The following is a 16,466-nucleotide window of genomic DNA, read 5'->3' as shown; positions in this document are numbered from 1 at the left end:
ACTCAAAAAATTTTTTTTTTTTTTTTTTTTTTTTTTTTACCGTCAGTTCAAACGTAAAATAAAAAAAACGTAAAACAAATGAACGTAAGTAGAGGAGCGTCTGTATTCAGATATTTGGCTTCCAAGATATCCAATCCTTCTCGTATAAACGAGTGTTTTTTCAAGATCACTTTTGGTCAAGACTCTCGAGCTCTGGGGTTTCTGATATAGGCCAAGATGCAGCTGCCTCCAACTCTGCATTCTGTATCATCTCCATCTCTTAACAGTTCTTCGTTAGTCAACTCCATTGTGTGTGATTCTAGCAGTTCATCAATGTCTTTTTGCTCAAGTTGGTCAAACCTGGCTTCCCTGGCCTTGTCAAGACTTTCCTTGTTAGCTTTAGAGACATTTTCTTGGATCTCAAAGCTGATGAAATTGTACACCAACTGAGGACACAGAAGTTTCCAAACCCCGTTTAGGCATTTCCTCTGCACTTTCTCCCAAGATTCTTTAATGAAGCGGAGAGCATCTTTGATGGTAAACTGTTTCCAAGATTCCTTCACAGTCATCTTGTCTTTTTGTGTCCTCTCAACCATGTCAGTCAGGGTCAAACATAGATAATACGACTTGAAGGTTTTAATAATTCCTTGGTCACATGGCTGCAGAATGGAAGTGGTGTTTGGCGGCAAGAAAGCAAGTTGGATGTTGTTGGAGAGATTTTCTATTGATGGGGGGATGGCTGGGAGCATTATCCAAGATCAGGAGAATCTTGAATGGAATCTCTTCCTTCTCGCAGTAAAGTTCTAACTCTTTCTTCAATTTCCCAAAGAAGTCCTTGAATGTGCTCCCCTGTCATCCATCCTTTTTTGTTGGAATACCAGTAGCAGGGTAGGAAGGTCTTGACGTATCCCTGTGAAGACACAAGAACAAACAAAATTAGTTTAGTGTGCTGTAAATTGTGAGTTGGTGACACAATTTTCTTTTTTGTTTTGGTGCACGAAAAAAATGAGTGTTTATAATCTCGGTATAAAATTTCAAAGCTTTCATGACTAATAATCAACATCCATACATACACACCTTCAATGCTCGTGGATTTTCCAAGTGGTAGACAAGGGCAGGTTTCAGCTTGCAGTCTCCCTCTGCATTGGCACCGAACAAGAGCGGAAGACGATCCTTAGAGGCCTTAAATCCAGGTGTAGTCGTCTCCCCAACTGAGATATAGGTCCGGTTAGGCAGTTTTTTCCAATATAGACCTGTCTCATCTATATTAAAAATCTGTTTGGAATATGATGATCTTGAGGGTAGCCGGATATGTTTTGGCTGCTTCCACATCGGCAGATGCAGCTTCCCCAGTCATTTCGAGATTGTGGAAGCCATATTGGTTCTTGAACGTGGAGAACCACCCAGAACTGGCATTGAAGGTCTTGGCTTTGTCTTTGTCTTCCTCATTCTCGTCTTGCACATCCTGGTAGAGACTTAAAGCTTTAGCTTGTATGATGGCCATGCTAATAGGGACATTATGCTTGTTTTGGTTTTGGATCTATTGTGCCAATAACTTCTCCATCCTCTCCATCTCCATGGATCTTGCTTGGGAACATTGTGAAGAGGAGGCTGATGTACCAGCAACAGAACTGGCTCTGATCTTGTCAGCATTCGCCCTGATGGTCTGCAATGTGCTCTCATTCAATCCGGTAGCATGAACAATAACAGAAGTTCTTCCACCCTGATCATAATGATCCAACACTCCTAACTTCTTTTCTATGGTCACAAGTTTTCTTGACCTCTTTGCTGCACTCTCCTTTGGGGTACCAGGATGCTTGGGTGCCATAGTACACGAATTTATGTAACACAAAACTGATAAAATTGTTTATGAGTTCTACATGCTGTGAGAACTGGCTTCACACTGAGGACAAGAGGCAGAGAGCGGGAGTGTGGGAGTCAGAGCGTCTCTCCTGTGCTTTGGCGGCGAGATATTCAACTACAGTAGGCGGGAAATTCAACTCGCGTAACATCGGACATTTCGTGTTATCAGAATATATATTAATAAATTTTAAGTCGTGTAAGATCAAAATCGTGTTAACAGAACTCGTGTTAACAGAACTCGTGTTAACGGGGAGTTGACTGTAATAGATAAATGCAAAGACTAACCTAAACTATTTTACAGATATGTAAATGATAAACTAAAAGACAAATACGAAATAGTGAAATTGCATGGAAAGAAATAATGTATAGATGATGTAGAAATGGCTGAAGTTATGATCAGGCATTTTAGGTCTGTATTTACAACTGAAAGCTCACAAATTTGGGATGAAGGACAGTGAGGAAGATACCCTGAAATAAGAAATAACAGTGACCCAGAAAGAAATAAGAGACTAAATAAAAAACCTTGATGTCAGAAAGTCACATGGGCCAGATGGAATTGTGAACTGGATATTGAAGAAAGAATGTATAGATGAACTAACGGACAAAATACACAAGATAATTGACTTCTCACTCAAAGAAGGAAAAGTACCACAAGATTGGAAAAATGCAAATATTGTACTAATATACAAAGGAAATTCAACAAACTACAGACCCATATCCCTTACAAGCACAGTGGCAAAAATATGCAAAAAAGTTATTTGGAATAAATGGATTAAACACTTGGAAGAGAACAAAATACAAAATCCTGAACAATTTGGTTTTAGAAGTGGAAGATCATGTACATATGCCTTCACTCAAGATTAATAGAAATAATATAAGAAATGGATGGGCAGATTGTGCTTTCTTGGACTTGCAAAAGGCTTTTGACAAAGTACCATGCAAAAAGCTACTAAGAAAAAATTAAATAATAGGTGGAATACAAGGAAAGTTATTGGAATGAAAGATTTCTTGAATGGAAGAAAAATGAGAGTGGTACTTAGAGACAAGAACTCAAATTGGGAAGATATGATAAGTGGAGTCCCACAAGGCTCTGTTTTGGCTCCAATAATGTTTGCTATTTATATAAATGATATGTATGAAGGTGTGGAATGTTATATGAACTTCTTTGCAGATGATGCAAAACTATTAAAGAGAGTAAGTACAGAGGAAGACTGCAAATCTTTTCAAGAACACCTGGACAAAGTCTTGGAATGGAGTCAGAAGTGTGAAGTGAACTTCAACATTAAGAAATGTAGCATAATGGAATTTAGAAAAAGCAAAAATAGAATATCGTGTCAATATAGAATTAGTACAAAGGAAGTAAAAAAAAAAGTAAACTCAGAAAGGGACCTAGGAGTAACTATCTCAAATGACATGACACCAGACAAACATGTCAACAAATTAGTTGGAGAAACTTTTAGCTTATTAAGATCAATGAAAGTGGCCTTTGACTATATGGATGAAGAAATGGTAAAGAAAATACTAGTTACACTGATAAGACCAAAATTAGAGTATGCTGTGACACTATGGACACCTAGTTCTAAAAAAACAAAGAAACTAGAAAGAATTCAAAGAGCAACAACAAAGATAGCACCAACACTCTCCAATTTGACATACGAACAAAGATTGGATAAACTAAATCTACCAACCCTGGAACAAAGAAGAGAAAGAGGTGATTTGCTAACCATCTACAGAATTATGAAAGGGACAGAAGAAAAACAAGAGAACATGAGAAGAAACTTAAGAAAGATAGTTCCAGAAGAGATCTGAAAAAGAATAACTTCTCACACAGAGTGATAGATATCTGAAACAAACTGAATGAGGAAAAACTGCTAAAAGTATACACAACTTTAAGAACAAACTGGATGTGAAAAGATACAAAAGCGGGTCACTACAAGCATAGCTCTCTTCTCGTGAAATACAACTAGGTAAATATATCTGCAATACCTCCCACAGTGCCTTCCTGTCTACCCTTTCATAAGCCTATTGCAAATCCATAAAGGTCCTAAAAACATCCCTTTTCTTAAAAATTTCTCACATATATGTCTTATCACAAAAATCTGATCCATGGAACCCCTACCTGTCCAAAACTCAAACTGTTCCTCACCAATTACTCCCTCTGTTACTCTCCTAATCCATTCAATGAAAACTCTCCCATAAGCCATCCTAACCACACTCAACAGACTGATACCTCTGAAACTACTACACTCTCACTTGTCCCCTTTTCCTTTGTAAAGTGGAACCATACAGGCACTGCTCCAGTCCTCCGGCACTCTACCCTCTTTTAGATGAACATTAACAATCTCACCAGCCAGTCCACCATCATGGTACCTCCCTCTTTTAGACACTGCATGACACCCATCCAGCCCATGTGCCCTACCTGCTCTCATAATTTTAATAACTGCTTTCACTTCATCTTTCCTTATTTTCCCTCCATTTTCCTCATTCATCACTCATTTCCTTAGTGCTTCCCACTGCAACTACCTTTCCCTCCCTATCCTTCATATTTAGCTTCTCCCTAAAATACTCTGCTCATCTTCCTCTTACTGCCATCTCTTCCATTATCATCTCTCCATCTGCACCTTTTACTTTTTCATCTCTACCTGATTCACCTCCTCTTTCTTAATTTCCTTCCAAAACATCTTTTTATTACTTTCACATTTTTCTGTTATACTCTTGCCCCATTTCACATCTGCTCTCCTCTTTGCCTCCTTTATCTTATGCTTTACTTCTCTTATCTTTGTAACTCTCATATGATTCTTTCATCCTATTTTGTAGCCAATCTATGAAAGTTTGCTTCTCTTCTACAACATTTTTTGCTTTATCATCCCACCAGTCACTACACCTTTCTTCTGTTTCCTCCCATCCTCCTTGTTCCACACACCAACTTTGCATACCTTGTGACTCTCCTTGAACCATCCCCATTCCGCCTCCACTTCTAGTTGTACAGGTACTCCTCGTTTAACGACCTACTCGGTTAACGACATCTCGGAGTAACGACGGGCTTTATGACATTCGTTTAACGTAAATCTCCCGAAGTTACGACGTCGTGTACGATAATTAAGTTGGCTGAGGCAAATTTGTATGATGTTATAAATGAACTTGTACGGTGGATATTACCTGTGAGGTAAAGTGTTCTGAAGCTTAGGTCTACATTACCATCCTGCAAGCTGAAAAAACTACCTGGGGTACAGTATATACTGGTAGTGGTAAATTTTTAGTTTCGACCATGGGCGCAATATAGCAATAGAAAATTAATTATTAATTTTGTAAATTATAATGTATCAACGTAATATGCAATTTTGTGAGCGGAAAAAAAGGTGCTAAAACAAATTTCATAAGTAACAAAGTCATGTCGGACGAATAGTACACCATGTTTGTTATGATAGATGCCGATGTCGAAGAAATGAAAGGATGATAAATCCGTCTAACCTAAACTAAACTAACCTAACTTGTGTTTGATAAATCATTACCTGCAAATTAAATGTCATCCGGCTCGTCGTCGTGAGAGACGTTGGCAGACGACAAGATGGTGTCCCGATCCTATGCTACCGACTTCGTTCATTAGCATATTTTCTTGTAGCACGGTATTTTTTACTTTCATTTCCGCCCACAAAATTGCATGTTACGTTGATACATTTTAATTTACAAAATTAATAATTAAATTTCTATTGCTATATTGCGTCCATGGTCGAAACTAAAAAAATACCCCGGTATTCAATATGGAATGTCAGCATACGCGGATTTGGTCATATACGGTAATTTCAGGAACCTAACCACCGTAAATAAACAGTAAATAAAGCTTTAATGTACTGTATAAAAAAAAGGGGAAAATACACAAAAATAAAGATACATGTATTGCTGGACATTGTACATACAGTACATGTACGTATATGTATACACTTTTGCTTAACGACCAATTCGGTTAATGACGGCGCGCTGGTCCCAATTGTCGTCGTTAAACGAGGAGTACCTGTACTCTATTCTTCATTCCCTCCCACTCCTATCTCAGCTTCTTCTTGTACTCCTTTTCTTTCTCATTTAAGGAGTTCACTTTAAGCATATCCCTACCTTCTGTCCTTTTCCTCTTTCTCCATCTATCATCTACTCTCAACATATCTTCCAAAAACTTATCTGAAATTCCCACCTTAGAACATGTACATCCAAAACTCATCCTACTTTTTACCCGTGTACCATTACATGGACCATTAAACTGCTATCTACCACCTTCCCTTTCACTTCCCTCTCCCATGTGTACCTATGCTTGACTTTCTTCTTAAACACTGTATTTGCTATCATAAACTCTCTAGACACATCAACTCTCCACTACAATTTATTCCTGGAACTCCACATTTCCCAATGACTCCATCTTTTGGTTCATCTCCCAGGACCACTACATTGACATTTCTCCCTAAACCCTCTATCCACTCATTTAAATCTATCCAAAAAAGCTCCCTTTCCTCTACACTCTTCTCACTACCAAGCACTTACAAAGACTTGCATCTCTCTTCCCAGTTTCACCTTCATCCACAATAACCTTAAAGAAACCTTCCACTCCACCACATGTTTACCTGTCTCTTCACTTACTAGTATAGCCACCCCTTCTCTCCCACATAGTCTCCTCACTCCTGACACCCTTCTAAATATACTTCCAAACTCAAACTCACCCCTGCCTTTCAATTTAGTTTCACTGCGTAGAGCTGATGGCCAGGGGTAAATGCTGCTGATTGGCCCCCAACTCTTGGGGTTGGGGGGTGGTCCCACGACGTAGACGTTGCAGCTCCACCATCAGACAAGACCGGACTGACGGCAATGGCGGTGGACTCATCACCCTGATCCACCATTCCATCTGTTTTGTGGACACAAGTGCCACAACCAAAATTCTCCTCCCTACCACAGATAACACAACAGAAACCCAATCCATTCGTATCCGCACAGGCAACAATTCAACACTAACAATAGTTAACATGTACATTCCCCCCCAATCATCCCCCACAGTTCCAAACACCTTCAGACCTCAACTCAGCCAACTAACCTCAATCCCCAACCTGATCATGGGTGGTGACTTCAACGCCAAGTCGTCTGCCTGGTTTGTCGACAACCCAGACACAGACAGAGGGCTTGATATACAGACTCAATTCGACTCATTGACTATCATGAACAACACGCATAATCATACACATATCCCATACCAAGCCCTCTACACTCCCTCCTCTCCTGATATCACCTTTTGCTCCCCCTGCCTAACCCCAACAACATCATGGAGAGTGGTCGGAGCCCTTGGTTCTGACCACCTTCCAATCATCATCACCACCAAAACAAGATGCACCCCAGCTGGCCACAGACACACTTACACCAATTACAAGAGAGCTAACTGGGAAGCCTTTACTGAAGAGACAGAACAACATTTTGAAACACTTAACAGTACACCAATCACAAACATAAACAATGCTGTGCACGCTTTTAATACAATCATACAAAACGCAGACAAGAGATACATCCCTAGAGGCAACAGAAAATCACACAACCCCAACTTCACACCAGAAATCCAAGGCCTCATCAGACAACGTGACACACTTAAACACGATACCCCCACACCTATCCCTCAAAACATAGCAGACCAAATACAAACACTAAACACTGTGATTGCCAATAAAATACATGAACAAAAAACACAAAATTGGCAAAACTTTATCAATACACTTGATCACAAAACAAACACCAGCAAATTGTACAAAACACTCAACAGCATCACACTATCCAACACTAACACTACACGCTCTCACGCAGCAATAATCACAACAACAGATAATCTACCCTCAAACAGACAACAGGCAAACGCACTCATACGTCATTTTGCACAGACGAGCCATCTTACATCTCACCCTGACGACCGACGCACCATTCGACGTAAGAAAGACTTCCCCACAGACTCAGACTATACACCCTTCATAGACAGTCAGACAAAACTCATAATGCATAATCTCAAGCACTCATCTGCCTGTGGCCCTGATAACATAAGCAACATCCACCTAAAACACATTGGACCACAAGGTATACACGCACTCACAAACATTGCAAACTACAGCTATTCACACAACACTATACCCGACATCTGGAAGCATGGTAAAATAATCACCATTCCAAAACCGAACAAAGACCCAACAATCCCAACATCGCACCGCCCAATCACACTTCTCTGCACCCCCTCTAAAGTCATTGAACGCCTAATACTTAAACTTGTCACACCATATATTCCCCTTGCTGACTCACAACACGGTTTTAGGCCACTACACTCCACAAACACTCTTCTGACAAACCTCACACAAAGAATTTTAGATGGCATCAATTCAGATAGGCCCCACCACAGAACACTTCTTATAACATTGGACATTAGTAAAGCTTTTGATGCTATCCCCCGCCACAACCTAACAAATAAAATATATAACACAGACATGCACAATAACACCAAAAGATGGCTGGCCAATTATCTGGCAGGCAGGAATGCTCATGTGTCATATAATGGCCAATCATCGCACATCAGAAACATTAAGAACGGAGTACCACAGGGCTCAGTTCTATCCCCCACATTATTTAATCTATACATGCATGACTTACCCACGCCAGACACCTCAGAAATACAAATCTCTTCCTACGCAGACGACATAACAATCACATGCACACATCGTAACACAGACAAAGCTGCAGAAATAATCCAGCCTTACCTTGACACACTCAACACATGGTTCATCACAAACAGACTCAAAATAGCTCCAACCAAATCTACAGCAACACTTCTCACCAACTGGACAAAAGAACACAAATACATACCTCATCTCTACATCAACAACACTCTAATACCACACACAAACACACCGAAAATTCTTGGTGTAACATACGATACATCCATGTCTTTCAAACAACACCTCACAAACATAAAAAACAAATGCACACCTAGACTTAACGCACTTAAGTCAATCACTGGAACAACATTTGGACAAAACAAAGAAACTAATATAACAATATACAAACAATGCATACGCTCAGTGATGAATTATGCGAGTCCTGCATGGGCTCCTAATCTCAGTGAGACACACCACAACACCCTTCAAATCATACAAAACAAAGCCCTAAAAACAATTACAGGCTGCACAAATACATCACCTACAGACCATTTACACCATGAAACAAAAGTCCTCAAAGTCAAGGACCACCTCGACATGAGAGGCACACAAACACTTGCTGCAGCCACCACAAACACATCACACCCACTACACTACATAGCAGAACACCCACACACACCAAGAAACATTAAAACTACACCCAAAGACCTTTATTACACACAGATACTCTCTTCTCTTCCTCCACAACCACCAAATACCAGCCTCCGGAAACATATTCATAATCATATCACTCACCGCTCCATTAACACACTGAAAGACAACACACTGCTGCATGCCAGACCCCCTGATATCCACCCTTCTGAATCCTCTCTCCCACGAAAGGACAGAGTCCACTTGGCCAGACTGCGATGCGGTCACCACCCAGCACTTCTAAGCTACCAGAAGAGGCTGGACGACCGTGTTGTGAACAGCTGCCCAGGATGTAACACTTCACCCCATACCATACAACACATAATAGAAGACTGCATTATACACAATCATGCACGCAAACAACACAACATACACTCTATAAAGGATTTGTGGGAAAACCCAGTTTCGGCTGTGGCCTTCCTTGGGGAGACGGGACTGCTCGGACAGACAGTCTAGGGAACGACAACAACAACAACTTAGTTTCACTCAGTGCCAACACATGCACATTGTCACATACTCCCTATCTCTTCTCTTTTGCTTTCATCTGTACCACATCCATGCAAAGTAAAGGACCCAAACCTTAGGGTTCTGGTTGGAAAGCTCTTCCCAGACCCTTTTATGTTTTTTTGTGTGAGGAATTTTCCTTTTGGGGCTACAGAGAGTAGGACACCTAATCCTACCCCTGTCCCATTTTGTCACCTTTTAAGACTTGAGTGGGCACACTCAGTAGCATTCTTCCCCCACCACAGGGTTTAACAAAAATAGGAAATGAACATTCAGAGAAGTGGTACAGGACAGTATTAAGAGTTGGGGGACAGCATAATGGATGGACAGTCACAAAATAATAAAGTAGCATCATTTCTCTATGAATGGAGATTTCCTCTATCACAGACAAAATGATGTGTGGCTCTGGTCTGTAGGGGTGCCATATAGACCCTAAAGTATCAGCTGCATGCTGCTGAGCAGCTTTGAACCCCATGATAACATGCAGCCAGTACCCCAGATAGGGAAAAGAATAATAATAGAATAAAATAAAAACCTACATATGGTATACCAAAAGGAGTTCTCCAATAGAAGGGTGTGGCCCAGTCAAGGCATAAACCTATCCTTCACCTGTCCCACACTTGTCCAGCTTCCATCTCTTGTCTTTTCTGTCCCTTTACATCCAGAACTCTTCCAGTCTTTCCTTTGGGTATTACTACATAGTTCATTAATTCCCTCTCAACAACCCTTCCCACCACCACTCACACCATATACCAAACTACTTGCATATCTTCCATAATCTTTCCCCCTGCACCCCACAATATCTACTTATAGAAGCAGACACTTATACAGATCAGAAAACAAACTATGTGAGACCAAAAAAATTTGGTATTAAAAAAGGTGACCCCTGATAAATCCAGTGGAAAAAAACTGTCTTACAGCATACAGGAGTAATACTGGCTCATCCTCACTCAGAGGAGCCAAGATAAAAGGGAGGGAGGGGGGTGAATGGGAGTGGAGTGTGTGGGGATGGAATTGGTGGGAGTGGATTTTGTGCTTTTGTTTTTTGGCTACCTCCCTTTTAAGGGGGAAGAAGCCGTTGGTATATATATATGTAGAAGGGAGGTAGCCAAAAACAGAGGCTTAAAATCCGCTCCCATTCATTCCATCCCCACATACTCCACTTCCAAAGATGATTATATAGTATTGAAACATTTCCAACTCAGAAGTCCTTCATATTTCAGGCCCATGGAATTTGGCTCTCAAGTAGAGTAAAAATCCCTCTAAACTTATTTTTGCCCCAATTGTCCTGAGACTATTATTTTTTAAGTATACATCTTCATTCTCCCAGTCCTGTGTTCTTATGCTTCGCAGCATGGTGTTCACATTAGATTAGAGCACCAGTTCATGCTAAAAAATAATTGTGCTCATGCTATAGATGTTTTTTCCCCCCCTAGGTGTTGACTGGAATGTCCAAGATAATGCGCGAGTGTTGGCACCAAAACCCTAGTGTTCGTCTGACAGCACTGAGGGTCAAGAAGAGTCTAGTCAAGCTGGCCCAGGAAGAATCCAAAGTGAAACTTGACTTTGATAGTTAAAGACAATTATGGCCAGGAAATGATTGTTTTCTTCTGAGCCTAAATGTGGAGGAAAGCAAAGATCCAAAGTTGATAATGACTGTGACCAAGATATTTTAGGTTATTATATTCCTCGTGGATGTGGTGGGACTGGAATATTGTTGGCCTACCATTGCTATTTCTATTATTATTATTATTCTTTATTCTTTAATTTTTTCTTTCATTTTTATGTGACACAAATTTTTATGTTGAATTGTACTTACATTCTTAGTGCTGAAACAAAACCAGAAATGTATTGCTCTGTGGTGTGGCAGTTTATTTTTAACAGTTAATTGACACTTTTGCTGTGCTGTGCATGGTGTGGCAAGGTGTTTGCATTAATGCTTCCCAAGTCGTTTTCTGTTGCTCAGAGCACAGGATACATTTTGTTTAGAATTGATCTCAAAGTTTATTTAGTGAGCAGATAATGGTAAAAGAAATTTTAGATGGCATGTATTGGTCCTTTTGTCTTACATATGTTGTATTAGATATTTTATGAGGCAAATCAAATGTTATATGGTAGATGTAGGTACTATGTTGTTTGCTTCAGATTGTGATATGAATTATGAGTTTTGAAGAAGATTGACAAGTTCATTGGGGGCCATTTACATTCAAAGTTCTTTCAGTTGGAAGGAAAAAGAAAAAGCATGAGGGCTGTCCTCAATATAGAAGGTATATTGTGTCAATGGATATAGAATTGATATGATAAGTTACAGAAGGAAAGGTATATGTTGTATTGAGGTACCAGTGACCATAATTTTAAAGTCCAAGAGTTTGAAATGTTTGTGCACATTGAGCATGTGGTTCTTATGGCTAGAAGTGACAACAGCATGGATACAAAACTATTGTCTGGATAAGAGGTTGACATGCCTTTGTTGTGCTTTTATTCTGAGAGGAGTCCAGCACAAAGTCAAAGGCTCCTTTGATGAAAACTTAATTATAGGATGTGACAGAGAAAGTATTGAAACAAGAGGAAAACATTATCATAATGATCATGGTGTACAGCAGGTTCAGTGTTTGTACTAGGTACACTCCTGCTCACAGGAAGTTGACTACTTCCATTTTTAATTCAGTGCAGTTAATTTAGTTAAGTTCATAAATATGCATCTATATTTTGCATTTGTTGCATGATATACACATCGAGAACTTGAGACAGAAGTCCCTATATATATATATGTATGTATATAGATATATATGTATATATATATATATATATACGTATATATGTATATAGATATTATATATATATATATATATATGTGTGTGTGTGTGTGTGTATACACTATATATGTATGTATATATATGTACATATATATATGTATGTGTGTGTGTGTGTGTGTGTAAATATATATATATATATATGAATATATACATATACAAATATTATATATATATATATATATATATAATATATATGTATGTATATAGGAAAATAAAATGTAGCACATTTGTAAATTGAGATTCATTGACCCACTGTTAGAGAATGACATAAGATGGACAGAAAATCTGTATATTTCGACCACAATCTGCAGTCCCCAAACTGCATAACTTGGATGGCTGCAAAGAAATCCATCTCAAAAACAGCCAGACTTGACCTCATCATCAGTCAACCTTCGCCCCGACCTCATCAAGGACATATAACCTGAGTCTCCCCCTTTTCCCTGTCCCCAAATGTACCCCTTTTATCTATATATGTTCTCACATTCCAACCTATGTATCATTCTGCTAAAGAGGGCCACAGATAGTGGTCGAAATATACAGATTTTCTGTCCATCTATCTCATTCTCCAACAGTGGGTTGATAAGTTTCATGTATATATATATATATATATATATATATATATATATATATATATATATATATATATATATATATATAAAGAAGGTTTAATGTAGTAGCACATTTGTAAAATAAGACTTATTGACCCACTGTCGGAGAATGAAATAGATGGACAGAAAATCTGCATGTTTTGACCACTATCTGTGGTCCTCTTCAGCAGAATGATACATAGTGTGGTGTATGAGAGTATATATAGCTAATTGGGGTACATTTGGGGACAAGGGAAAGGGGGGACTCAGGTTATATGTCCTTGATGAGGTCAGGGAGAAGGTTGACTGGTAGTGAGGTCAAGCCCGGCTGCTTTTGAGATGGATTTCTTAGTAGCCATCTAAGTCATGCAGTCTGGGGACCACTGACCTTTAGAGGTATTAAAATTAGGTATATGTTTAATAAGGGAAGATTCTATAATTGTCCTTCGAAAGCTGCAGTGGGTTTATAGATGATGGCAGCATTATCCCAGTCCATGCGATGATGCTCTTTGCTGGTACACTGTGGAATTTTCTTGACCATATTTGATGGAGTTCTTACATATACCAAGGCTTTTTCCCCCTTACAAGGGAGGTAGCCAAAAAGGAAAAGGCATAAAATCATTCCCACCCATTCCATCTGTGGATGGAGTTCTTATGTTCCTAAATTCTTGTAGTCAGTTCTCTTCCTGTTTGGCCCAGTACACATCTTCACAGTCCTTACAAGGTGGTTTGTAAACCCCAGGGCTGGTATCCACATTTGTCTTTCAGTGTACATTTGCTACTTTCCTAAAAATACTGTTTGGACAATTAAATATATTGATTGGTAGTGTTTTGGAACAGGCATTAACTGACTCATTGTATGGAAGTATGATGTTATTACTCCAAAACACTACCAATCAGTATGATATTTAATTATCCAAACAGTATTTTTAGGAAAGTAGTGAATGTACAGTAAGTCCTCGTTATATGGTACATATGCTTTCCTGAAAACCTTACCGTAAATTGAAATTGCTGTATACCGAACCCATTATAACATGTAATAATAGGATATGTGTTCCAGCACATTGAAAGTCACCCCAATAGACATGAAAATAGCCACATAAGAAAATGTAAAGTACTGCGCAAAAGTAATAAACAGAAAATGTTTTTATTTACCTTTCACTCGCCATGTATTCTATCAGATGATGTCCCTCCTGAGGCTAAGGGACAGTAGGGATCTCAGCCCTTACTCATCTTTTACCGAGTGGGCAGACGAAGATGAGGGTGAGGCAGGAGGCTGAAAACCCTCAAACACAATTCTTCAACACCGTCCAGACTGTCGACTGGGCTAGGCCCAAGTTTTGACTTATGGCAGACGTACCTTCTCCCTGCTCTTTCCTCGTCAAAATATCTAATTCTACCTCCAATGTCAGACTACTCCTCTTTTGCTTTGCCTTTTCTACTCCATCAGTGTCTGCAGAACATTTTATGGCCATTATGGGTGCGTCACTGTGTGTCGTGATAATAATATCCACAAAAAACACACTGTAAGGATTTAATTTGTTTTCAAAGGGAAACGTGGGAAGAGACTGATTGTTGTGGTGGCGCTACGGTACGGTGTAAACAAAACACAAGCAGATACCGTATCTGTGAATTTTTCTTACCGTAAATAGAATCGAGGGTAGTAATTACCAAATACCGTAACTGTGAATTTACTGGATAAAGAATTACCATATAAGGAGGACTCACTGTACACTGAAAGACAAATGTGGATACCAGCCCTGGGGTTTACACTACCTTGTAAGGACAGTGAAGAAGTGTACTGGGGCCAAACAGGAAGAGAACTGACTACAAGAATTAAGGAACATATGAACTCCATCAAATATGGTTGAGAAAATTCCGTAGTGTTCCTACATACCAGCAAAGGAGATCATCACATAGACTGGAATAATGCTACCATCGTCTATAAATCCCACTGCAGCTTTCGAAGGACAATTATAGAATCTTCCCTTATTAAACATATACCTAATTTTAATACCTCCAAAGGTCAGTGGTCCCCAGACTGCATAACTTGGATGGCTGCTAAAAATCCATCTCAAAAGGAGCCGGGCTTGACCTCACTACCAGTCTAACCTTCGCCCCAACCTCATCAAGGACATATAACCTAAGTCCCCCCTTTTCCCTGTCCCCAAATGTATCCCTCTTAGCTATATACTCTCATACACCACACTATGTATCATTCTGCTGAAGAGGACCACAGATAGTGGTCGAAATATACAGTTTTCTGTCCATCCTATCTCATTCTCTGACAGTGGGTCTTATATATATATATATATATATATATATATATATATATATATATATATATATATAGTGTGTATGTGTTTACCTAGTAGTGTGTGTGTAATTATATATGGGATATTCGCTAACTGAGGTTGATGTCCTGTTGTGTGGGGAAGGGAGAAGACAAAAGATTGGTGTGAATGGAACATGGTTGTGAATGGATGATGGATTGACATACCCCATGTGATTTCTCATCTTCTCTATTTTCACATGTTGGGACGAGGAGTGAGGGTTGTCAATTAAATGAAATGGTGGGCCCTAGTGCGGATGTACTGTGTTTTGCTGAATTGCATCTGACCCAGGTAGTTGCTAGAAGACTTGGATGACCCTTCATCCATGAGGAGTTGAGATAAAAGGGAAACAAGTGGGTGATGGATGGGTGTAGTTGGGTGTATGCCTTGGCTGGATGTCTCCTATGTAAGGAAGAATAAGCCTTTGGTATATAGACAAGGTGGATAAGCAGATTAGGTGTGAGAAGCCTACACATGGAGACACATAAATGTGGCCAAAACTGTCACCTTTGCCCTGTGTGTTTAGACTGTTAGGGCAAGTAACAGTCATTACTGGGAATCAGAGAGGAGTGTGGGCTGCAAACCCACATCTAAATGAATGCAAGACCATCACATTTCAGGTTACACTGCCAGCATACATGTAGATCAGGTTAGTGTCTCCACTTATAGAGGAGGTCAGGAGTGTACACAGTTTAAACTCTGCCTATGAAGTGAAAACAAAACATTATTATGATCATACAGCAAACTCAGTGTTAAGAATCCTTTTCTTAAGGCTTTCAATTCTTTTTATTATTTTCTTCTCAGAACTAGGGAAAGAAATAATATTTCTGATAGTGCCCATTATGGTTGGATATGAAAACTAGTGCATTACAACATTTCACCTATACTTCAGGCCAGGCCCGTGTAGAGGTGGGTTGCTGGGGTTGCCTGAGCACCTGCTCCTTTGCCCTGTGCCCCAAAAATGCCCTTCACAAAAATATATAAAAATGAATGAAGAATTATTTCTCATAGGCTTTTTCCATTTTCTTACCA

At 39.5% G+C, this 16,466-nt stretch overlaps 1 protein-coding gene across 2 annotated transcripts in view; it reads left to right on the top strand.

Moving 5' to 3' along the window:
* LOC143038022 (activin receptor type-1-like) overlaps nucleotides 1–12,471 on the top strand; it is a 114,267-nt gene extending 101,796 nt beyond the window's left edge. For both annotated transcript variants that reach the window (XM_076206871.1, XM_076206872.1), the window contains exon 11: nucleotides 11,135–12,471. In XM_076206871.1, the coding sequence (XP_076062986.1) occupies nucleotides 11,135–11,275 (141 nt within the window). In that variant the 3' untranslated portion in view covers nucleotides 11,276–12,471. The remainder of the gene's footprint in view (nucleotides 1–11,134) is intronic.
* The last annotated feature ends 3,995 nt before the right edge of the window (nucleotides 12,472–16,466 follow it).

Source organism: Oratosquilla oratoria, chromosome 23 (genome assembly GCF_046742065.1).
Source record: "Oratosquilla oratoria isolate Oo_2021 chromosome 23, ASM4674206v1, whole genome shotgun sequence".
Taxonomy (NCBI): Eukaryota; Metazoa; Arthropoda; class Malacostraca; order Stomatopoda; family Squillidae; genus Oratosquilla; species Oratosquilla oratoria.
This window is presented reverse-complemented; position numbering and strand designations above follow the sequence as displayed.